Source organism: Pseudonaja textilis, chromosome 4 (genome assembly GCF_049901715.1).
Source record: "Pseudonaja textilis isolate UNSWEBS1 chromosome 4, rPseTex1.2, whole genome shotgun sequence".
NCBI classification, from domain to species: Eukaryota; Metazoa; Chordata; class Lepidosauria; order Squamata; family Elapidae; genus Pseudonaja; species Pseudonaja textilis.
Genome location: NC_141993.1, coordinates 77580633 through 77605530, shown reverse-complemented (window position 1 = coordinate 77605530; position 24898 = coordinate 77580633). Strand labels below are relative to the sequence as shown.

The 24898-nt window shown below is 39.8% G+C and overlaps 1 protein-coding gene across 2 annotated transcripts in view; it reads left to right on the top strand.

Annotated features, from left to right (window-relative positions):
• The window catches only part of PLD1 (phospholipase D1), a 126877-nt gene that overhangs the window by 64100 nt on the left and 37879 nt on the right, over nt 1-24898 (top strand). For both annotated transcript variants that reach the window (XM_087933452.1, XM_026705756.2), the window contains exons 9-13: nt 7755-7907; nt 8069-8218; nt 13319-13402; nt 17110-17191; nt 23464-23574. In XM_087933452.1, the coding sequence (XP_087789578.1) occupies nt 7755-7907; nt 8069-8218; nt 13319-13402; nt 17110-17191; nt 23464-23574 (580 nt within the window). The remainder of the gene's footprint in view (nt 1-7754; nt 7908-8068; nt 8219-13318; nt 13403-17109; nt 17192-23463; nt 23575-24898) is intronic.

Genomic DNA, 24898 nt, shown 5'->3' with positions numbered 1-24898 from the left:
TTTCTGAAATAGTATAGGGTCTCCAGTTTGAGCAGAGAGTCCCTCCCAACCCTGTTATTATGTTTACTGTATGTAATGTGGTTCTTGCCTTCCCCTGGCCCGATTGGACCTCTTCTTTGGCAGATCTCTCTCTCTCTGGTCTTGGCAGGCCTCTTCCACGCAGAAGGAGATTTCGGCTAGCAGGAATGACTCCCCTCATTCTAACCCCTCCACTGGGCAAATGTTTTCATTTAGGAATACATTCTTAATTCATGGAGATATGAAGGAAGTTGTATCTACTGCTTGCAAAATCCAAAATTAGATAAAAGCATCGAAATGCCTCCCGGCAGTTTGAAAATGTGTTGCTTTTTCTTTTGAACAAAAGAGGTGCTATGTTTCAAAGTATATCATGATTTAGATTTTGTAGATATCCTTTTACCGGATGAACACATTGTTTGTGGGTGGGGGGAGGCTTTCCTTGCAAATTTGTTATTTTCTGGAAACTACCACGAAAACACTTAAAATACTAACACGGAAGGACTGTGGATTTAATTTTCAATATCTTGGATCTATCTGTATATTAGGAATTGATATTTACACCAGTAGATATGTTTTAATTTTGTTAGTTTAAGGATTTTGATTACAAGCATTTGGTGTTTAATAGACCAGTTGGACCTATGCAGCCCTCATGTCTGGGGAGTTTTAAAAAACTGTATTACTGATAGTCCTCGCTTAAGATGGATCACTTAATGACCATTAGAAGCTATGACAGATCTGATCCAAAGATACTTACAGATCTGCTCCCAAAGGTATTTACAACCCAGTTCAGGAGTTCTGACAAAATTACACACACACACAAACACACACACATGGTCACACAACTACATACATCTCAGGCACTGTGGCTCATTTTTATAATCACATGACCACGATTTATGAAAAAATTTTTTTTAAAAAAATGATTTCTGACTTTTCCAGCAGCAACAACAACAAAAAAAATGCCCATAGGAATAAATAGATTTGCTTTACAATGTATGCTTTACAGCCACTGCAATAAAAGTCATAAAATCAGGTTTGTCACCTAAGTGCCACAATTTATAACCATCACGACTTATGACAGAAATTCTAGGGTCTGCTATGGTCATACATTGAGGACTCTCTGAGCTGCTTTTTGTTGTGTGCTGAAATCGTGCACATGCGTGCCAGTACCCACAATGCAATGCGCCCTGCCCCCCCCAACGCATCTGCACGCAACCACCCCATACCTGCACTGCACATGCGCGTACCACCCAGCTGATTTTTGGCCCATTTGAGGCTGTTTTTGCCCTCCCAGGGGCTTGAGGAAAGCCTCTGCATCTTTTAGAGGCCAAAAAACATGCCCGTTTTGACACTTCTAGTTTTAGCATTCCGGGATTTCCGGAAGGGCCACTTTTCGGCCACCAAAGGCTGCAGAGGCTTCTCTCAAGCCCCCAAGAGAGCAAAAGGGCCTCAGACGGGCTGAAAATCAGCTGGGAGGCACATGCATGCATAGTGCAGGTAAGTGTGGCTGGGGCTCGCATGCCCACACAAATGGCTCGTGTGCCACCTGTGGCACGTGTGCCATAGGTTCGCCATCATGGGCTTATAGTAACAGTAGTGATATTAACATTATTAGCATTCTCCTAGATTTAAGTAACCTTACAGTGTGTAAGATGCTGTCAGAGTTCTGGGTTTGTTTTGTTTTTCTTCAAGTCCCAAGAATTCAATAGCACTTTATTCTTGGTCATCTTTCAATTTGTGATTTTCTTCCTAAGCAAACTTCCTGGGAAGTAAATCTCATCAGGCTCAGAGTTTGCATTCTGTGAATGGGTGAGGATATGGCCACAGCAATACCTACATTTGTCTGAGCATTTCTTTCTTTTTTTCAGTCGCACTCTACTTTAAGCCTTTTTCCTTTTGTTCTCTCTTCCTTTCTTTCTTTGAAACATGTTTTGCCTTGTAGAGTCAAGAAAAATGCAGCACAACCTTGGCAGCCAATTTGCTACCCAATGTTCCCGGATGATTGTTCTCCTTGGAGAGCCCTGGGGTGTCCTGAAACATTTACAAAAATCTCAATTCAATTAGCAGCGTGGAGACAATGCAGGTTTTGTCCTGGAGTACATGGCACCATCCAATCACTATCGCCAGTAAGCAGGCTGGATGCCCTCAGTTGCTCATTTGCATTTTATGGAACATCAAGTCTCAGGCTCCCAAAACAAAGAGACAAAAGCCTGACTTCCCAGGACAGAATCTGCTGCATGCACTGTCAGCATTCAGTGAGACTAGAGCTGGAAGGGACCTTGGAGGTCTTCTAGTCCAACCCCCCTTCAAGCACCTTATACCCAGGGGTGGGATCCTGCCGGTTCTGCCTGGGTCTATAGAACTGGTAGCTCTGAAGAGCAGCAGACACTGAACCGGTTCTGTGTTTGCTGCTGTTTGGCCCACCCACCCACCCGGGCTCTTTTCTGTCCTTTATTTCCTGCTTTTTCAACCTCAGCTGCTATGTGCAGCACAGCTGAGGTAGAAAAAGCAGGGGAAAAGAGGCTTTTCAAATGCTGCGCACCTGCGTGCAGCACTTTTCAGCTGTCCGGGCGGCACAGCTGATGTTTTTTTTTACACGCGTGCAAAATGTATTCACCGAACTGGCAGTAACACCAGTTGAATCCCACCCCTACTTATACCATTTCAAACAAGTGACTGTCCAGTGTCTTCTTAAAAACCTCTAGTGGTGGAATACCCATAGCTTCTGAAGGCAAGCTCTTCCACTGGTTAATTGTTCACACTGTTAGGAAGATTCTTAGTTCTAGGTTACTTCTCTCCTTGTTTAGTTTACATCTATTCTTTTTTGTCCTGCCTAAAGGTGCATTGGTAAATAAATTGACTCCCCCCTCTTTGTGGCAACCTCTCAAATACTGGAATACTACTATCATGTCACCCCTAGTCCTTCTTTTCGCTAGACTAGCCAAACCCATATCCTGCAACCGTTCTTCATATGTTTTAGTCTCCAGGCCTTTAATCATCTTTGTTGTTCTTTGTACTTTTTCCAAAATCTCAACACCGTTTTTATAATGTGACCAAAACTGGATGCAGTATTCTAGGTGTAGTCTTACTAAAGCTTTATAAAGCAGTACTCATGATTTCGATTCTCTGCCTCTGTTTATACAACCAAGGATCGTATTGACCTTTTTGGCTGTTTCCGCACACTGCTGGCTCATTTTTAAGTGATTGTCCCCTAGAACTCCAAGGTCCTTCTCATAGTTAATGTTTTTGAGCCAGGTGTAGCCTAACCTTTGGTCCAAGTGTCCAAGCACCACCCCATTCTTCCAAGCACCACCCCATTAAAATTAAATAACTTTTAAGATGAAATGAATATTATCTCAAGGCTTCCCAAAGTTGCATTTATTGCTGATTGGAAACACTCTTACAAATTTTTTTGGGTGAAACAGAAAAGCACGAATTTAATGATTTATAGTTTTAGACAGACTAAAGAAAAAAGAGAGTTATGTTGTAGCCATAGAATAAAAAAAAACCACTTTGTCCCGAAGATGCTTTTTCAAGAGGCAACTGGACTTTCTTTGTTTTTCCCTTCTTTGTTTCCTGAAGATGTTTCACTTCTCATCCAAGAAGCTTCTTCAGTTCTGACAAAGAAAGTCCAGTTGTGTCTTGAAAAAGCACCGTTGGGACAACCATGACCTGAATGACTGAGAAACTCCATAGACAAGAACCACTTTCTATCTTCTTTTTCTTTTCTATTTTTACTTTTCTTATACTTTTAGCATTCGCCTTGTTTTCTTTCTTCCTTTCTTTTTTGCTTTTATTAGTATTAGTTTTTATTCTTTTTTTTAAAAAAAACCTTTAAATAAAATTATACCAAAATAATTTCTTACTCACAAAAATAAGAATTTTGCCAGAATTTCAGGGCAGTCGCCTGCTGACCTGTGCAAAACCTTGTATAATTATACCAAATTCTCACACAATCGTATACAGGTACCACCTAGCTCAGGGGCCTCCAACCTTGGCAACTTTAAGACTTGCGGACTTCAATTCTCAGAGTTCCTCAGCCAGCAAGGCCTTAAAGTTGCCAAGGTTGGAGACCCCTGACCTAGATTACATTGAGCTCAACTCTGGGCAATCCCAAGTACATGTTGTCTAATGTTCTTGGCTGTGAAACAGAAATCATTTGGAACAGGCTATTCTGCAGACAGAGAGGGACACAGCAATAAGTGAGTAAATATTAGCGGTTGGCAGATGGATACTTCTCCCTAAGTAGCAAACAGACTGAGTTTTGACGCTTTGCTATTAATGTGCTATATAGCACTTCTAAATTGCATGATGAATTGGCACACGAGGTGATTTGGAACAAGTTATGACTCTGCAGCAACCAAGTGGGAAAATATACCAATTCTGATCCCTTGTGTGAAGAGGAACAGTTTGGATGCTGCCATGACACATGTTCTGAATTCATAAGAGTTAAGAACTCCACGTAGGGAAAGCATGTGGCCAGAGTATGCTTATGCTTCCCCCCACCCCCGCACTAATGTGTCATTTCCTGTATCAAGAACCAAAACTGTCAAGCAATGTGTACCATCAAAGAGGAAAAGGCAAAGCATAAAAATAACAAGGTGTTACTAGTCCTTAGGAAGTAGCCTGGAGAAACCCCGCCACCCCAAGCCATGATTTGAGATCAGTGACAAGTTTTTTCCTCCTGGAGAAAGCATGCACCCATTTTGAGAAATGGCTTTGTGTGAAGCATTCACTTCGGTATTCCAGCTATGTACGTGCATTCCCTAATGGTAAAAATAGTTTGAATAGGAGACTTTTTCCTCCCCATTCCTCCCACAGCACTTAGGAAGTCTACACTGAACACAGCAAAATCTCTTTCTCTCTCTCTCTCTCTCTCTCTCTCTCTCTCCCTCTCCTTCTCCCTCCCTCTCTCCCTCTTTCTCCTCTTTCCCCCTTCTCTCTTTCCCTCTCTCTCTTTCCCTCTCTCCTCTTTCCCCCACCCTCTTTCTCTTCCCCCTTCTCTTTCTCTCTCTCTCTCCTTTCCCCCCCTCTCTCTCCATATACATGCACATATGCACACTTTATCTCTCTCACTGCTGCACAGCCTGTTGCTTAGCAATACACCTTTTCAAACCTAAAGTTGAAGTCTCCTTTTTTATACACTTTAATGGAATTAATTTGGTGTGTTTTTATAAACAATGTTTACAGTTAACAGCTGAGTTTTAAAGCGTTGAGTCTATAATGATGGGCGGAAGCGTTTCAAAACAACGTGCTCCAGAAATTGGAGACCAAGAATCACTAGCCAAACAAACATCGAATACTATTTTTGTTGAATCAAGTCCTAGACTGAATGGTGGTTTATTTTACCAAAGCACCATGGTGAATGTGTCTTTTCTGAGTCACTTCCAACATTAAGGTTCAGAAGATCCAGTGAGTCACAGAAGAGCTTAGCAACTAATTATTGCCTAGGAAAATTTCAACCTGGCTTGCATGGATATGAAAAGTGTCAGAATGGAATATTCCACTTCACTTGGCTGGGGGGAAATGTCATTTCTGAATTACAAAATAGAGAAAAGACATAGATAGTTCCTTCAAGAAACTCACAAATATGGAGCAGAAATGAACAAGCGTAAAACAAGCATTTAATTTAGTCCAATTAAAAAGTCCAGGGGGCAAAAAAAGCACCCACATTAATTTGGGATGATAACAAAGTCTATAGCACCACAGAAGTATATGGTGGAAACACCTAATTTTCTAATACGTGTGTGTGTGTGTGTGTGTGTGTGTGTGCTATCAACCCATAGAGTGTGGCAATGCTAGCTACTATTATTATTCATTCCTTTTATTACTTTCTTTACTTCCCCCTTTTATTGGTATTATGGTTCGTCACACAGTCAGCCAGTGTTCAGACTGGATTTAGCACTTTTGTCCACCTTATCAAGTCCTTTCCAAGGATCTGAGATAGGCAGATGCGTATGATGGTTTGTAACATAGTCAGACTAAATTTGCCATTTTTGTCTACCTTTTGAGTTATTATTATTTTCTCCATTAACTTGCAAGTACACTGAATGCTTCTGTACCAGAGAGAAATGCCTTGTATCTTTAATCACACTTGGCCAATGAAGTATTCAGCTGGAATAGTGTTCAGTTGGAACATTCTGACTGCCACATTGTGGTTTTTTTTGGGGGGGGAAGGTGCTGCTAAACCAGGGGTGTCCTACCTAGGCAACTTTAAGACTTGTGGAGTTCAACTCCCATAATTCCCCAGCCAACATGTTGAAGTTGAAATCCACAAGTCCACAAGTTGCCAAGGATGGACACCGCTGGTCTTTCAGATTTGGAAGATCAGTTCTGGTTTGCTTTAGAAAATGTAACAAAAGGCAATCACGTTTCCTAAGTTGTCTCTTTTGTAAGATTGCTATCTCTTAGCATAGTGGCCCACAAAGATTTCCCACCCACATCCTGAAGAATGCATACCTAAAAATGTCATCTCAGGTCAAGCTTCCACAACATACTGCCAGCTCAGTTGGGACTATCCAACTTCAGAATTCCTAGACAGTTGTTTTCTTTGTGTTTGACCCATATGGTTTCTTGTACACTCCTAGTTCTTGTAGCAAAGTTAGTAACAGGGGGTGCAATGAAGGGTTTTCTGGTAGATGATAATTAGCACGTAGAAGCAATGACCAGCTCAAGATGACTAAGCTGACTCCTACACAAAAAGAAGAACTATAGACCCTGGTGCTGAATTAACTCATTCTCTGGGCTTCTGCTATACAAGAGCCAGTTTTGGTGTAATGGTTAAGGTATCAGACTAGAAACTAGGAGACAGTGAGTTCTAGTCTCACATTAGACCCAAAGGCAACTGGGTGACTTTGGGCCAGTCACGATCTCTCAAGACTTAGGAACAAAGCAACAGCAAACCACTTCCAAAATCTTGCCAAGAAAACTGCTTGGAATTGCAATTAATTTGAAGGCAAACAAACAAAAAAGAGACTATACAAGGAACCATAAATTAAAGAACTAGCTAAATAATACATTAAGCCCCAATCGAACATCAAAATAAATGAACCAAAATTACTGGTTTGTATATGAATGCAACTAACCAAAAGTAGTATGTTCTATGAATGCATCTTCTAAATATTTAATTAACATATATTTGAGAGTATATCCAGGCAGTTAGAAGTTTGAGGAGTTAGGGTCTTAATGTAGTGTTATACTAGACATACAACCTAGGAAAGAATATCTTAGCTTAACTATGTAGTTCATATATATATATATATATTGTTAAATAAATATCAGTCTATCAGGTGTAACCTAAAAGTAAGTTGAACTCTGTGAGAATCGAGTATATAAATATATATCAAGTCTTAAGGGTCAGGTTAGACAAAGCTTGTTTCGATGATTCATTGGTTACTGAACAACTCTAAATCGGGAGGGTTTTAACCATACTTACCACTGTTGATACACCTCAGTGAACTGAGTCTGGAAATTGCCTACCTGCATTCTCTTCAGAAGAGGAATAACTATAATTAAGCTTAGGCTTGTCTAGAATAGATTATGTTAAGTAAAGCAGTTCATAGAAAATACGATACAGAAAAAAGTACACAGCAGGCAAATTGTGTTGCTTTTAGGAACAGGCTATGGGGAAAACTACAGTTGGGATTATAGCAAACATGGTTGAGATGCTTTAAATGTTAACATGATTAAGTTATCAACATAATACTGGTTTTATTCTACTTTTATTTCTTCCCCAGGTGGTTAGTGGTAAAAGACTCTTTCTTATTGTACATGAAGCCAGACAGTGGAGCCATTTCTTTTGTCCTCCTGGTTGATAAAGAATTCAGCATAAAGATTGGCAAGAAGGAGACAGAAACTAAATATGGGTTACGAATTGATAATCTTTCCCGGTAAGAAGTTCATATAGTACCACATGATTATCTCCCTCTGCAATATTGAACATTCTGATTCAATGTGTTCCAAATTGCAAGTTTTCTGCTGGTTGCTTATGACACACGGTGATTGTGTACAAGGAAAGAAATGTGAAGCTGAATGTTTGTTTCCTGTCCAGGTCACTGATTTTGAAGTGCAACAGCTATAGACATGCTCTCTGGTGGTGCCAAGGAATAGAAGAATTCATTCAGAAAAATGGCAAGAACTACCTCAAGCATCACAGATTTGGTTCCTACGCAGCCATCCAGGAGAACACACTAGCCAAGTGGTAAGAGAAGATGTTCCATTGTTTAATAGCTGCTGATAGCATTTGACTATAAGTATCTGTAGCAGTGTGTCTCAACTTTAGCCACTGTTAAGAGGTGTGGAATTCAACTCCCCGAATTCCCCCAGTCAGCATTCTGTCTGGGAATTTCTGAATGCTGCAATCCACACTTGTTAAAGTTGTCAAGGTTGAGAAAGGCTAATTGTCATGTAGGGCATCACACTAATGATGCAATTATGTATTTGTATCTGTTCCCAATGCATAAGTCACATTGTTTGCAGGTGGATGTTACGATGTGCATGTGTGATGACCCGCAGTCTCTCAAAATAACCCCAAACCCAAAACATATATTAAAGTCCAGTAAAGCCTTCAACTTAACTTCACTATTTTATTAGGCACAGTTTAAAGTCACAAAAGTAAATAATGAGATAAACAGAAAACCAAAACAAACTGCATTGATGAGAGTACTGAAACAAGCCGAGATAACTAATTATAAACTCCAGGAAAATAACTGAGAAAAGTCCATGGGAAGAACGCCAACAAAGATAAGCCTCTTTCAAGGTGAACACTAATTGACTTCAGCAATTCTAACTGCACAGTTGCAAACTTATATAAATAGCTCCCACCTGCAAGCCACAAGGAGGATCATGGTAATCTCCTCTTGAGTAGACCTTTCTTTTCCCTGATCGTCTCCTCCCTGCATGACCTAGGATGGATAGGGGATGAGCCTGGATCCTCGTCTGACTGCTCAGGTGGCCTCTGCCCTTCCCCAGCCTCCTCCACAACCTCTGGAGCCACACTCCCACTCCTTGTTGGCTGTTCCTCCTCTTCCTCAGAGTCAGACTCCACCACGGGCATGATATTATGCCCCCCACAGGGTCCCCTCCCCTGGGACCAGGCGGACGAGGACGTTGAGGAAACCGAACGTGAAAGTGCTGGACCAAATGAGGAGCATGAACATCAGTGGCATCGACCCATGTGAAGTCCTCTGGTCCATAACTTTTCCATGCCACCAAATACTGAAATCAACCCCACAACTGGAGTGAATCTCAGATGCTCCCCACTTTGTATTCCTCCTCTTCCAGAGGGGTTACTGGGGCCGGCTGTGATGGAGCTGGTCTATGCGGACTGTCAGTTGAGGCAGGGACTAACAGGGAATGATGAAAAACAAGATGGATAGGCATGGTCCGTGGCAGGGAGAGATGATAAGCCACAGGATTGATCACCGCCTTGACCAGAAAAGGTCCCAAGTAATGGTGATCGAACTTTTTCGATGGTGGCGTCGTTGGTTAATATTGAGTAGAGAGCCAAACCTGATCGCCGACCGCTAAAGGTGGAACATTGCGACGATGTCAGTCTGCAAACCGTTTATAGTCTTCCTTGGCTCTCTCTACTTGGTTGCGGACCATGTGGTGCATGGCTTTTAACTCCTGCTAAAACATATCCACTCCTGGAACTGGGGAATCAGACAGGGCTAAAGGGAAAAGTTGTGGATGAAACCCATAGTTAGCAAAGAAAGGGGACACATGGGTGGATGCATGTTAAGCATTGTTATAAGCAAAATCCGCCACTGGCAGCACCTCCACCCAATTGCCTTGATGAGTATTGCTGAAACAGTGGAGGTACTGCTCCAAAATAGCATTCACTCTCTCTTTCTCCCCATCAGTTTTGGGGTGATGAGCAGAAGACAAACATGCCTGAACCTTCAGTTTCGCGAGTAGGGTCAGCCAGAAATGTGCTGTAAATTGTACCCCCCAATCTGATACCATGCTGTTTGGTAACCCATGCAACCGGAAAACATGGGAGATAAACAATTGAGCCTTATCTTGACCGATGAAAGGAATAAAGTGGGCCATTTTAGTCAACATATCCATCACCACCAAAACAGTTGTGGCACCATTCGATGGTGGTAACTCAACGATGAAATCCAATGAAACTGCCCCACACGGTCGTTCTGGCATGGGCAAGGGCTGCAATAGACCAGGGGCGCACCAGGAGCATACTTGGCTTGGTGACAGATCCCACAGGACACCACATATCCCGACACATCATGTTTAAGTCTCGGCCACCAAAATGTCCTAGAGATGAGATGCAGCGTTTTGAACACCCCAAAGTGTCCTGCTGCCAAACTGTCATGATATTGACATAGGATAAGGCCACGAAGAGGACCTCCAGGCACATAAATGCAATCATGGAACCACAACAGATCCCCAATATACGCCCAAGGGGTCTCTTGTCTCCCATTGTCATCCAATTCTCGACATCGAGCTGTCACAAACGGGTCCTGCTGCTGCGCCTCCTGAATCCTCACTCGAAGGTCCACAGGTTCCTTGGTGGCCACAAACCGCTCCAATGGAATCACCATCCGGGGCAAGATTTTATCCTCCCTTCAGGTATACTCGGGCTTCCAAGATAGGGCATCAGCGCATTGATTCTGTCCACTCAAAACATAGGTCACCCGGAAATCAAATCGAGCAAAGAATAAGGACCATCTCACCTGACACTTGTTCAATGTCTGAACTGTACGTAGGTATTCCAAATTGCGATGATCCATCCGAACCTCGATTTGATGACGAGCCCTCTCCAGGTGGTGCCGCCATGTCTCAAAAGCGACCTTAACCGCCAATGGCTCCTTGTCCCAAATCGTGTAGTTTTGCTCTGGAGCTGACAACTTCCGGGAATAATAAGTGCATGGGAACAAGGTGCCTGTGGGAGCATAGGCCTGGAGGAGCACTGCACCAACAGCCACATCGGAAGCATCTGTTTCCACCACAAATGGCTGGCCTAGGATGGATAGGGGATGAGCCTGGATCCTCCTCTGACTGCTCAGGTGGCCTCTGCCCTTCCCCAGCCTCCTCCACCACCTCTGGAGCCACACTCCCACTCTCTGTTGGCTGTTCCTCCTCTCCCTCAGAGTCAGACTCCACCAGGGGCATGACAACATGTCATATTTTACAATGGATGGATGGATGGGTGGGTGGGTGGATGGATGGATGGATGGATGGATGGATATAGATGATAAATAATGGATGGATGGATGGATGCAGATGATAAATATTGATAGGTGAATAGATAGATAGATAGATAGATAGATAGATAGATAGATAGATAGATAGATAGATAGATGACAGACAGACAGACATATGCATGCAGATGGTTATGTTGGTGATTTTTCCCATAATGCAAGGAACATTGCCAGGGTTTTAGGGAGGGAGAGAAGCAGGGGCAGAAGTAACTCATATTTAAGCTCATGAATGTGGATGAACCATACCTGAAGGACTTAAATTTCCATATGATAATAAAGTCAGAGTTACAAAGTACTTTGGATTTTTCAAACCAAACCCCACTGTATGTAACCTCTTGGCCCCATGAGGTGAAGTTGACCCCTGAACTCTGACCTTCTTGAAGACTTTGAAAACCTGTCTCTGCCAACTGGTGTCAGAGGATTAAAGAGCAGCATGCAATCATGGGGGAGCCTGGTGACTTAAAGGCTTCTCCCTCCTGTGTTTAACTTGGTTTTTAACTCATTCTTAATTTTGTTTTTAAGCCTGTCTTTGACCCTGCTTTTAACTGGTTTTTTATGGTTTTATAGCTTTCATTTGTAAGCCACCCGGAGCAACTTACATAACAAGAGTGATGGAATCTGAATTTAATAAATAAAATAAATAAAAAATAGCTATGAGAATTGTGTTCTGATTTATAGTAGAACATTGGTTAACCATTAACCTGAGTGGTGGCCTAGTGGTGGAGCTTTTGCCTCACAATCAGGAGGCTGTGAGTTCAATCCTAGGTAGAGGCAGATATTTTTCTTTCTGGGCTGAACAAAACTCCACATTGGTGACAGGAAGGGCCTCCAGCCAGTAAACACTCAACTCCATTCAGTTGCCCTGACTCCACCCCGCAAGGGATTATGGGGTCGTTAAAAGGAGATGATGATATTTGATTAACCATTGGCTTGTTTATCACACCCTGTTTTTAACCCCTGTTAAAAATATAGTAACTGAATTTTATTTAATGAGAACAGAAAATATGAAATTGAAACAGGACAGACAAAAGTATAAATATAATGACTAGAAAGATATTGAAACTTAGAAAAAGATATATACGTATAATTGAATTTAGAAAGGAATGAGATAATTAAAAGTAAGATTGAGAAAACTAAGGGAAGGGAAAAATTATTGAGAAAATGTTAAAATAGTAATAAGATGTGGAATAGAACACAAAGATGAATATGAAATTGAATTTGTGTCTGTATGGAGAAGTGATAACCCGGGACCATGCTATTCTCAAAAAAAGAAATTTTACTTGTATTGTGTTTTGTGAAAACCCAAATAATTTTTTTATTTTAAAAAATATATAATAACTGCATCTGGTTCCTGTTTAGCATAACAGCATAGGGGGAATCACAAAACTCAAAAGTGTGTTCAAGGTCATTGGCCTTCTTCTACTGTTGGTCTCCAGCAAATAATGCTTAAATTTTATCCCTCTTATATTGTTGCTCTTCAGCAATTGCTGTTTAAGTGTTCTGCTGAGATTCAGTGATCGTATGTAGCCGCCCAGCCCTATTTCCCCTGAATTGTACAAATCCTTTTTTAAAACACCAAAACTGCTGGTCATTGTCATGTTTAATGACAGCAATTTCCACCAGGTATTACTATCTGTGGATAAAGCACTTCTTTCTTTCCCTTTGAATTTCTTTAGGATTTAGTTCGGTGGTTGAACCCAAGGTTAAAGACAGTGAAATGAGAGAGAGGGGGGAATTTTTCCCCCCATATTTTGTACACCATGCATGGTTTCACATATATCCATTATGTTTGTTTTTCAACACACCTTTATAGCGGTAAGGTAAAAAAGTTATTGCTACAATCTTTTTTGCAAAAAGTCCTACACTTATTGCTTTAATCTTTGCAGATTAGAAAGATGTTCTAGTCCCCTAATCATTTTCATTTCTTTGTTTTCTTTTCTTTTTCTTTTTGCATTTCCTCCTTTTCTGTGCTTCTTCCAATATTAAAATAGAAAAACAAAAAGTCCTCCATATATTGTTACCTTTTGCTTCTGGAATTCCAGTCTTGCCTATTTGTGTAATGTTGTCGTTCCTTCTAGGTATGTCAATGCCAAGGGGTACTTCGAAGATGTAGCAAATGCCATGGAAGCTGCCAAGGAAGAGATTTTCATCACAGATTGGTGGTTAGTATTTAACTGACACGATCAAATTCCACCCTTCCTGCTCAGCCTCCTTCTAGCCTCTCAAGGTATTTTCTAGAATATTTAATTATAATGTGGCACTGTTAGGGTCCTTTCACATGGAAACTTAACAGCGGGACCAGATGGTTTGGCAACATCTTACTTAGAGGAAGAGGCAGAGAATAAGAGAGGCTTTGCTGCAAAGGTCTTTTCAGGACACTTGGCTAAGGAAACAAAAACGAACCTACGAAAACTTCTAATCTAACAGAAATTAGATTTTAATGTACTGATTCCTTTTTAACCTGTCTCTTTTGCAAGGGGAAAAAATCAAAATAAAAAGTCTCTTATCGGCCTTTCTTGAACATTTAACATGTACAGGTAGTCCTCGCCTTACAACAGTTCATTTAGTGACCATTCAAAGTCATAACAGCATTGAAAAAAGTGACTCAGGACCATTTTTTCAGTTACAACCTTTGTGACATCCCCATGATCGTGTGATTAAAAAAAAAACAGATGCTAGGCAACTGGTTCATACTTATGACTGTTGCTGTGTCCACAGGGTCATGGGATCACCTTTTGCATCCTTCTTACAAGCAAAATCAATGGGGAAGCCATTGACAACAGGATTAATAAATTATCAACTGCAGTCATTCACTTAAGAACTGAGACAAGAAAGATCATAAAATGGGGCAAAACGTACTTAATAAATGTCTCACTTAACAACAGAAAGGTTGGGCTCAGTTGTGGCTGTTAGTCAAGGACTACCTGTAAATTAAGAGACCTGAGGTACAAAAATTGGAGGGGAAGAAGGGAAGAGAAGAAACGGTTGTTTTTACAGGATTAGGAAAAGAGGTGTGAAGCAGTAGGGAATAGAGACATCTGGCCTGGCCTTACCTTGTTCAACAACAAACAACCACAGTGCTTACAGACTGGATTCTCAGTCGACTGTTTGGACCCTCATGTAAACATGAACTTTTAAAGTCATACTTGTTGGTTTTCTTCACAATGTGCAATCTAATCTTGCAATAAAAAGTGAAGGCAATGCTGTGCTGAGCTCCTGGTGACTTCATGGATCTGTCTCAATCAACAACAGTACAGATGTGATTGGCCATTGCTATCTTCTGGGAAATATTTGTGGCTTTCAAGCTTAGTCTTTAAACCCTGGAATTTTTTTTAGTAGTTTCCCATCCCAGAACCTAACCCTGTTCAGCTTCCACCTTCAGACAAAGAAACGACAAGCTGAACTATATTACTGAATAAATGAAAACAGCAAAACTTCTTGTTGTATTGGCAGGTAACAAATTTGCCGAAGAGAACTGGAAAGTATTAGTGAATTTTAAAACATAGAATCATAACTTTGAAAAACTTTTGATGGCTTATTTTCCCCATCTGTATGAATGTTGTGAGCATCAAGTAAGATTGTGGCCTATTTGTTGGGAGGTGGGAAATGTTGAGTATAAAAAGATGACCCCCCCCCCCACAGAGCTGTGACACATTGAAACAAGAGGGAAGGGGGAAAACTCGTGGCACTAGTTCAAAAAATGTATATAATGTAATTCAGATGTTTTCCTCCCTAATATCTCATTCCCGGTATTGGCTCTAGAAAGGAAGAAAGGATCTTAGAATGATTAAAGCAAGAATTGGGATTCGGCCGAGGCCCAGATTCTTTGGGGTTAATGCTTCATGGTAACATAAGTCTTCGTCACCATTCTTACTCTGGTATTTAGAGCTGTTTTCTCCAGTCTAGATAGAACATAGATTCTTCATAATTGACTTGGAGTTACTGAATCCCTGCTCAAAGCTTCCAAATTAATGGTCACCACCCAGAAAGGGACAATTCACCACAGCCAACTTGCCATGGCCAATTCACCGGGGGACAATTTGCCATGGCTAACTCGCCATGGGCCAACTCGCTGCAGAAGAATTCAACAGTTCAGTTTAATTATTTAAACAATTTAAAATAATTTTAATTTTTGTCATTCACATGGCATGTCCCTCCTTTGGCAATGTTTCTTTAATGCTTCTGTTCCATTATTTATTTGATATTAGTGAAACTCCTGTCTTACAGCAAGTTGGCCGTGGCAAGTTGTCATAGACCTGTCAGCATCATGCCTCATAGTCATGAAATTCACTCGTTAATGTGTTTTTGCCTATTCTAAAATTTTCATCAATCACATTTTTGGATGGTTTCTATTCCTAGGCTTTTGGAAAAGGAGAAAACTTCCCCTCTTCCATTTTCTCCATGCCACGTATGATTCTTACATCTCAATCACCTCCATTGGTTATTTTTTTAAGCTAACAAGGCCAGATATTCTAATCTTTTCTCATAGGAAACATACTGATGTCTCCAGATCATTCTGATTGCCTTCTCTCCATACTTTTTCAAATATGATGATCTGGGAGTATGTACAGAATTCCATAGATTTATAATGTTAAGGGCATTGCAGTGTTGACAGTTTTGTTTTTGGTCCCTTTCCTAATGATGCCTAGCATAAAAATTGTCTTTTTCAATGATCTTTTGCCATGAAAAATTGACTTTAGTTAGATTACCCACTACGACTGTGTACTTTTTTCCTAGCTATAGATAATTCAGACTTATTGTTCATCATCATCATCATCATCATCATCATCAGTAGTAGTAGTAGTAGTGTACTACTAGTAGTAGTAGGAATAGTAGTAGCAGCAGCAGTAGTAGTATAGTAGTAGCATTGAATAAAGGAATGGCACCATGGCAGCTTTTCTGCTATCCCGTCACACCAATAGCTCAGATTATTTTGCCACCTTTAAATGAAAACAGCATTTATGTCGAGGAGAAATCCACAAATCATGGGCTGGGTGCTGGTTTGATGTATTTGTCCAGTGGAAGATGCATTCATGTAATGTATTTAATATTTTGAGACTACCAACAGTAATGACACCTGTGGAAAACTATCTACAGTGTGGAAGTGGTGCCCCTTATTTTCTTCAACCTGTTAGATTGATTCTGTGTGGCACATCAGTTGACTATCACAATTACAGAGTGGCCATGCAGAGTGGGCCTTCATATTTTCTTAATTGTAATTATAATTTGAAAAATTGTAATAAAAATGCACTGTGACTGCTCATTGCATTTACACAAAACTTAGATACCCTCTTTTAGCATTTAAGAAATACGTCATTCCCCTAGCTTGCTGACACCAAGCCGCCTGGAGAAACGGTTTAACTTTTCCTCAGCATATAGGCCCAGTGCCATTTCATGTGCTGCTTATATTGTGACTTTGTAGGCCACCATGAGGTAGGATGGTTCCCCACTCCCCGGCTTTGAGAAAAAAAGAAAAAATGAAAATAAAACAGTTTCCATCTCCAAATTTGTTGTATTTTTCCTTCCAAATATTTTTTTGGGGGGGGAAATTAAAATGAGAAATAAAATATATAAGGCAAAGAGCTTCTAAAACTAGGCAACTTAAAGATTTTCCCACCCAGAATGGTTATATTTCCTATTAGGAAGCACAGTATCACTTGAAAAAGACTTTCATCTTAAGGAGGCATTGCTGTTTTACATTGTAATAGAAAAAAATCAGGTCCTCTTTGCTGGTGAACTCTCTCATTTAACCACCTGGATTGGGGCATCTGCGTATGTTCATTTCAGAAAGTGGACAACAGTTCTACTGAGAAAAGCTCACTAATGTATTTTTCAAGAAAACTTACTTGCTTTTCTACCTTTTTTACAGGCTGAGCCCTGAAATATTTATGAAGCGGCCTGTGGTGGAAGGGAATCGCTGGAGATTGGACTGCATTTTGAGGCGGAAGGCTGTAAGTGTGCAGTATTTTTCAAGCCTTACAAACCCACGAAAGATAATAGAATAGAGATATCTCTCATTTTTCAGGCAGGGACTCAAGGTATGGCTGCATTCATAGTGGACTACCTGTGTTCGCTCAACATTCTTAGCTAAGTGAAGTGAAGATGTAGGTGGATAGCCTTTGCACAATAAACAAATATTGTGTCTTGGATGAATGGTACTGCGGATAGCTGAATGATGGTTAATCTGGTTTTTGAGCTGCCCAACATGTTGAACCGTAAACTAATATTATGGCCAGTGTTAATGCAGTATTCTAGGTTGTTTGGATGATGACTCACACTAGTATGCTAAACTTGTTAGAAAAGCCAGAATCAGTCTGGTAATCAGTTACAATAATTATGGCTTACATGGTAAATTCCAGATTTGTTTCCTTCTGTTCTTTTCTGCCAGAATCCAGATGATATATGAGATGCCACAGAGTTGTGATGGCGAACCTATGGTACGCATGCAGAACCATCTCTCCAGGCATGCCAGCTGTTGCCTGTTGCTCTTCTGGGTTCTGGAATGCGCATGCATGCACTGGGAAGCCAAGCACCGGAAACCAGAAGAGCAGCTTCCCGGTGCGCATGCATGCACTGGGAAGCTGAGCTTCTGGTTTCTCGCATGTGTATACACATCAGCCAACTGGTCTTTGTGCATGTGCGCCAGAAACCAGAAACTCAGTTTCCCAGCATGCACATGTGCACCGGGGAGCTACTCTTCTGGTTTCCAGTGCTCCCATGTACATGCACTTGGTGCCGAAAAGGTTCACCAACACTGCCATATAGAAGTTTTGCCCATGTTTTCGTAGGAATATGTTGTCTGCTTATGCATTTTTGTATTAGTGGAGAAAATGTGGGTTAGCTCTTTCTTTTCTTTTTTTTTTTTTGTAAATTTTATTTGAGTTTTCACAAAGAGAAAAAAAATACAAATAAAACATCTTTTTTGAAAGCAGCATAATCCCGGGTTACATTTCTTCGTACAGACACAAATTCAGGTTTTTATATTCTATTCCATATCTTATTACTATTTTACATTTTCTGCATAGCTTCTCCCCTCTTTTAATTTTCCAAATTTTATTTTAATTATCTCATCTCAATTCAAATCATTGTATTTATATTTTTTTGTCTGTTCTGTTTCAATTATCTATTATCTTTTCTCATTAAACAAAATTTCTCCTGTAGTTACTGATTGGAGTATGACGCCTTTATATCTTTTCCCTAAAGTTGTAACATTCAATATAATACATAACTTTCATTCGGATTCTGCTTGGTACATTCTTAAAATACACACTGTATTCATAAAAAAAAGAAAAAAATATAAATGTATATAATTAAACAATGTTCCATTCCAATTCAATTCTATCATTAATATCAATATTCATTAAAGTCTTAACATCTTTAACATTACTTTTCAATTAAATATCATACTTCTATGGGAACAATTATAAGCTTTCCATAGTTAATTCCTCCCCTTCTTCACTTATATTTTATAAAACATTAGCTAATTAAAATGTTCCTGTTCCTTCCTAATTCAATTTTCTCATTTATTTTATTTCACTTATTTTATTCACAAACTTTTCACTAAATTACACTATTTTATCCCTCATTTTAATCATACGTTGTTTCCAATTTTCTAAAGTTATTTCTATTACTAATATAACAATACAATCTTATGTACCTTTACAGAATCCCTTTTTCAGTTAGATTTTCACCCATTATCTCTAAATAGGTCCTGTTTCTCTATATCTTGCTCCGGTCCTTTGTAACTTCTTTTCCTTTCCTTCTTCCCTCTCTTCTTCTCTCTCCCCCTTTTACCCCCTTGTCTCTCTACCTCTATTTCTCTCTTCTGTATTCCCCTTTTCTGTTGCTTTCCAGTATTATACTTATTTTTCAAATTATTTTTCTTTTCTTTGGTTGTTTTTTTAAGTCTTAAATTCTCCATTCTCTTTTCCCCCTTTCCTTTTTCTTCCCCACATAGAATTACTTGTTCATTAAAGATGGCTTCTTCTTTGTCCCAGTCTTCTTGTTTTGCAGTCTTTTCTTATTGTTTCTCATGGTTCCAAATCTCCATTTCTAAGAATTGAAAAACAAAGCCAAAAGAACCCTTCCCTTCTTGTGCATCTTCTTTGTACTTTTTAAGTTTCATTTTCAATTCATCCAGAAGTGGTGCCATTGTATAAATTTTTAAACAACCACCTGATTGATTTTAGTCATTCAAATATAATAACCAAAAATCCAAAGATCACCAAATAATCCAAATACACTCAAGCTGTTTCTTTTTTGCTCTTTTTTTTCACTTTCTCTTCCTGGGGTTACTATTTAGTTGCAAAGTTTCAGTTAAAATGTATCTTTTAGAAGTCTTGTTGAAGTTTTACTTTAAATTCTTTTTAATTCCAGGCAGTCTCCTCTGTCTTCCAGATCCTGCCCTTATTCTTTTTCTCTCCCTTCCTGCTTATGAAAAAGAAAGTTTTTAATGTCCAGAAATCTTTATTATCCCTTTGGCATTTTGTTTTATTTTCAGCTTAATTGCCTATTGATGTCAAAGCGGATTTTTCCAATTTCTTATTTAAGTCTCTTAGTTGTCAGTATAGGGAAGGAGAGAGAAGAAAAAAAAAAAGCCAAACCTTTCCCTTTTCACTTTCCTTCACTGCTTCCGACTCTTCTTTGGGAGCGATGTTATTTTTTGTAAGTTTAAATTCCAGGGTACCTTGGTTGTTGCTTTTACAATTTAACCCAGTCAGCCAAAACTTTCACTTCTTATCTTCCTCCTGCACATTCTTTTCAGGTTGAGTTCTTCTTTGTGGTGGCCATTTCTGACCACCGCTGCAACCGCCTTCAGGAAAGGGAGTAATGGCCAGCTGAGGAGGAGAGGTACGGCTCTCCTCAACCCTGCTGGCGGTCTTCCCCCTCTTCACCACCTCTGCGGGGTGGTTTAGTCCCGAAACCAGCCAGCTCAGGGCTCTCCAGCAGCGAGCCCAGACAGAAACCATGAACGATCACAGATTTCTGTCTGTTGACGAAGCCCTTCCGGGTTAGCTCTTTCTGTGTATACACAAAGGGGAATATTGTATGTTTTAGCTTATCTTTGTGTTTCATCCTAAACTGTGGTTAATATAACCATTATTTATCTAACTCAGTTGTTTAGATTTTGATGACACATTGAAGCATAACTAACCATTTTGTTATATGAACCCAGCATTTTCCTGAATAATAATCCTTTCCTCTTCCCCTTCTCCTTCCTCCCTCTCTCCCTCCCTCCCTCCCCTCCTTCCTTCCTTCCTTCCTGAGCTATGCCAAGCTCCTGCAAAAGTAATGCATTTATCTTTAGATGCATTTAAACTACAGCCCCAGTGATGATTGCTTAAGCTTCATTACATTTCCTGAACTGTGTTCAGAAGTAGAGAGGAGTTTGCTTCTTATCTCTTATCTCATGTTCATTGCTTCCTTCACCTCTGAATATTTTCAGGGATAGGAAATTCCTCTCCTTGATCTCTCCTTGATTGCAGGTGATTCCAGCAATACTGTTCAATTTTCAAGCATTTTCCCATGTTCATTTTAAAGGCATCTGCACTCAAGAAACTCTCGATGCAAACTGAAGGGAGTTTAGGTCTAAATGCTAACTGCATCCTGTTTTGGCCTGTTCCAAGGGACATTAGTGGCATGAGCAGAAACAGTATAAAATTGACTTCCCAGAGAAATGATCTCACTGTGTGATGTGATACTCTATTGTCTGCATTCAAAATGGATATTCATTAAATTGCTAATGGTAGGCATTGATCTTCTCCAAGAATATAGGTCTAATTAGGAGAGTGCTTAAAATGTGCCTTGTTATTGAGCTTGAGGTGACTGATTACTTTAATGGAAGCTTTCTGTTGTCTTCCTAAAATACTTTTGCCAATGTGGACAAGGTATGTTTTGAGTTCTTGTAGGTCAGAAAGAATTTTTTCCTTTGTGGCAAGGATGATTCCCATCCTAGAATATCAGCTTGGGATGTCGATCAGATCATTGATACACTTCTGGCAAGCATAACAATAATTTTATTGTGGCACAGGGGAAAAGATCATGTCACAATTGAAGCTCTGCTTCCAGATATCAGATTTTAAGCTGGGTGGTATGTTTTTAGTTTTAATTTTGAATTTAGCTGCTTTTTTTAACTATGCGCAGGTTGTTATGTTTCAAGGTTATTTTAGATTAGGTTAATGTTAGGATAAGGAACATAGAATGAGCAGGAGCAGAGCTGTGTTTTGGAATATTTAGTGAGCTCATCTGGAAAATTTGACACATCATCCTGGGCACACTGACAAAATGCCTGCTACAGGAAGGATTGTGATCTGTTCACAAAACATGCATTTATCTGAAGACAAATTTGTAAGGATTCTCCCAGATACCTCCTTTAGTTCTCAGTGAAGATCCCTGACTACTATCAGATTTGTCTTTGCCTTTTCAAACTATCCAGAAAGGTCCCTTTCTTTTCCCATGTCTTTTTTTCAAGGTGGGCAAGAATTCTGCAGATAAAGGTGCCAGCCACATATAGCATTTATTATTATTAGAATCTAGAAAACTGGAATATCCATGATAAAAAAGAAATAAAATAAAAAAGGAAGAAAGGAAAGAAAAAGAAAAAATTCTCTTCTTGAAGATGTTATTGAAGTTCTATGCTGTGTAACTAACATCTTCTGAAGTTATATAAATTGAAGTTTTCAGATTCTGGAACCTATTCATTTGTTAATGTCAGCTTTTTTCTTTGTATTAGTCACCAACAGCACTTAAAATACCTCCGTCAAAACATCTTCAAATTATAAAAGTTATTAACCAGAAAAACATATATGGAGAATAATATCTGGACACTGCAGCTTACTGATCCTGCTCAAATCCCAAAGATACTTTTTCAAGAGGCAACTAGACTTTCTGGTTTTTCTTTGAAGCTGTTTCACTTCTCATCCAAGAAGTTTCTTCAACTCTGACTAGATGGTGGAGAATATGCAAGTCTGAAGAAGCTTCTTGGATGAGAAGCGAAATGTCTTCAAAGAAAAAACAGAAAGTCTAGTTAATTCTTGAAAAAGCACCTTTGAAAAGATCCTTCTCTAGAAAGCAGCTTGGCCTACTTCAAAGGACAGGAAGACTGAAGCAGTCTTTCCTGGATAGTTGAAGCAAATGCAGAAGTCATTGCTGTAGCTCATAAAATCCAAACAGCCATAAGTGAAATGTGTATTTTGTTGCATTTAATGACTGTAGTCGTTTTCTTCCCAATTTTGCTTGTTTGTGTAAGAGTGGGCAAACCAAGAGGTTTCTTAAGCCCCTTTGTTTAGCTGATTCACCAACTTTACCAATGTGCTTACAGAAAATTGACCTCATGTGTCCTTCCCATCATCTGGAAAGAAAAAATTTACAATTTACAAATAGATTGCCATATGTTTTTAAAACAGTGAATTCTGTCCCTGTCCAGAAAAAAAAAATATCTTGGTTCTAGCCATAGATTTAGACAGTACTAAATAATCTTAGCTCTAACCATAGACATAGGCAATTGTACCTACTTTGGGCCATTACCAGATACCAGCAGCATGCTTCTTCTTAATATCACTTCTTCTAAGTCAGGGGTGTCAAACTCAAGGCCCAGGGGCCTGATTTGGTCTATGGGATGCTTAGATCTGGCCCACAGGGTCACCCTAGAAACAGCGAGGACCAGCCCGCAGTGCCTCTGCCAGTGAAAATGGAGCTTGGGAGGGCCACACACAGCCCTCCCAAACTCACTGACAGTTTTCACTGACAGAGGGTTGCAGGAGGCCATCACAGCTGCAAATGGAGTTTGGGAGTTCTGTTTTTGCTGTCAGAACATTCAAGTCATGAGTGATGTTGAACTGGCCATGCCTACCTTGGCCACACCCACTCCATCCTCCCTGAGGTCAAACACAACCTGATGCGGCCCTCCATAAAATCGAGTTTGACACCCCTATTCCAAGTCCAATCTCTGACCCACAAATGATTTCCCCACCTTGCTATTGTACCATAACCCCAACAAATAAGCACTTGTCTAAAGCAATCATGAAGCTTTTAGTTCACAGGTGTCAAACTCGTCATGTCATGTTGCTGTCACGTGCCATTTCACAATGTTTTCTCCATTCGTGGAGCTGGGGTGGGTGTGACCTGCACGTGACCCAGTTGGGCTATGGGCCGCCAGTTTGATGCCCTTGTAGTTGATTCTGCATGCATCAAATATGACTGGTTTTTTTTTTTCTTCTGACAGCAACAAGGAGTGAGAATCTTTGTGATTCTTTATAAAGAGGTAGAACTTGCTCTGGGTATCAACAGTGAATATACCAAAAGGACTCTAATGCGCCTGCATCCCAATATTAAGGTATTTGTATCCATTGTAACAATTACACTGTTTATTTATCTTTAGGTATATAGCTGCTCCATGTTGAGGCTGTTGACTTCTATAGAGTAACTGCTGCTCTGTTTACAAAACAACTTCAAGATTGATCTGGGAAGAAACAGTACTTTAGTGCTGTGCTCAAAAACATGTTCTATTATGTTTACGAAGATATGTCCATAAGATATACATAAAGTAGTTTCCATTCTGCTATTTTGGCCTTGCCAACAGATCAGTCAGATTCATTCTTCTAAAGGAAATCACATACTTTGGTTTAGTTTTATTACCAGGTCAAAAGAAATAGACCAGATCAAAAGAAATTCCAAGGATAAACTCTATTGAAATATACATATTTAATGTTTTAATATACAAAACATGTTGTTTCCAACTAAGCACTATATAGAACTGTGAAAATGTAATGTTGCTGATTGCAATTAAATAGAACTAAATAATCAGCTTCTCTTAGCAAAAAGATATCTAAAACCTTCTTATTGATACTTCTTGAATACTAAAGATAGCAAAATAGTCTCCAAGGTGCTTTTCCAAATGGCATCTGGATATTTTTGGGGTTTTTTTCCTTAAAACATTTCGTTTTTCATCCAAGAAGCTTCTTCAATTTTGAACTGATGAAGCTTCTTGGAGGAGAAGCGAAATATCTTCAAGGGAAAACCAAAAAAAACCAGTTACCTTTTGAAAAAAGCATTTCTGGGACAACCATGATCTGGATGAGTGAGAATCTTCCATAGACTGTACAAGTAATGTTTGACTTTCAGCCACAGTTGGAACCAATATTTCCATTGCTAAGCAAGACATTTTGCTAAATGCCTCACAGCCAATTAAGTGAATTGCTTCAGTCGTTAAGTGAATTGCTGTTTGATAAGTGAATCATGCTGTCATTAAGTGAATATTTGTTGGAAGCCAGCTGGGAAAGTAGCAGACAGTGACCACGTAATCCTGAGACCCTGCAGTTATCATAAATATAGGCTGGCTGCCAAGGGCTAGTTGAACATATGACTGTGAGGATGCTGCAATTGTTGTTAGTGCAAGGACTAATCATGTCACTTTTTTCAGTACTTCTGTAACTTCAAACAGTTGCTAAATGAATGATTGTAAGTCAAGATCTACCTGTCTTTAGCTGCATTCAGTGGGACAGAATCAACATGGTCAGACAGTGCAAGTCAGATAAAAGAAATCTGAATGACCAGGGAAACAGAGATAACAACTCCAGACATAAATCAGAGACAATAAAATTCAAAATGACTCAGAGTTGCTCCTGTTCCGTGTGAGCATAGAACCTTGCATCACTGGT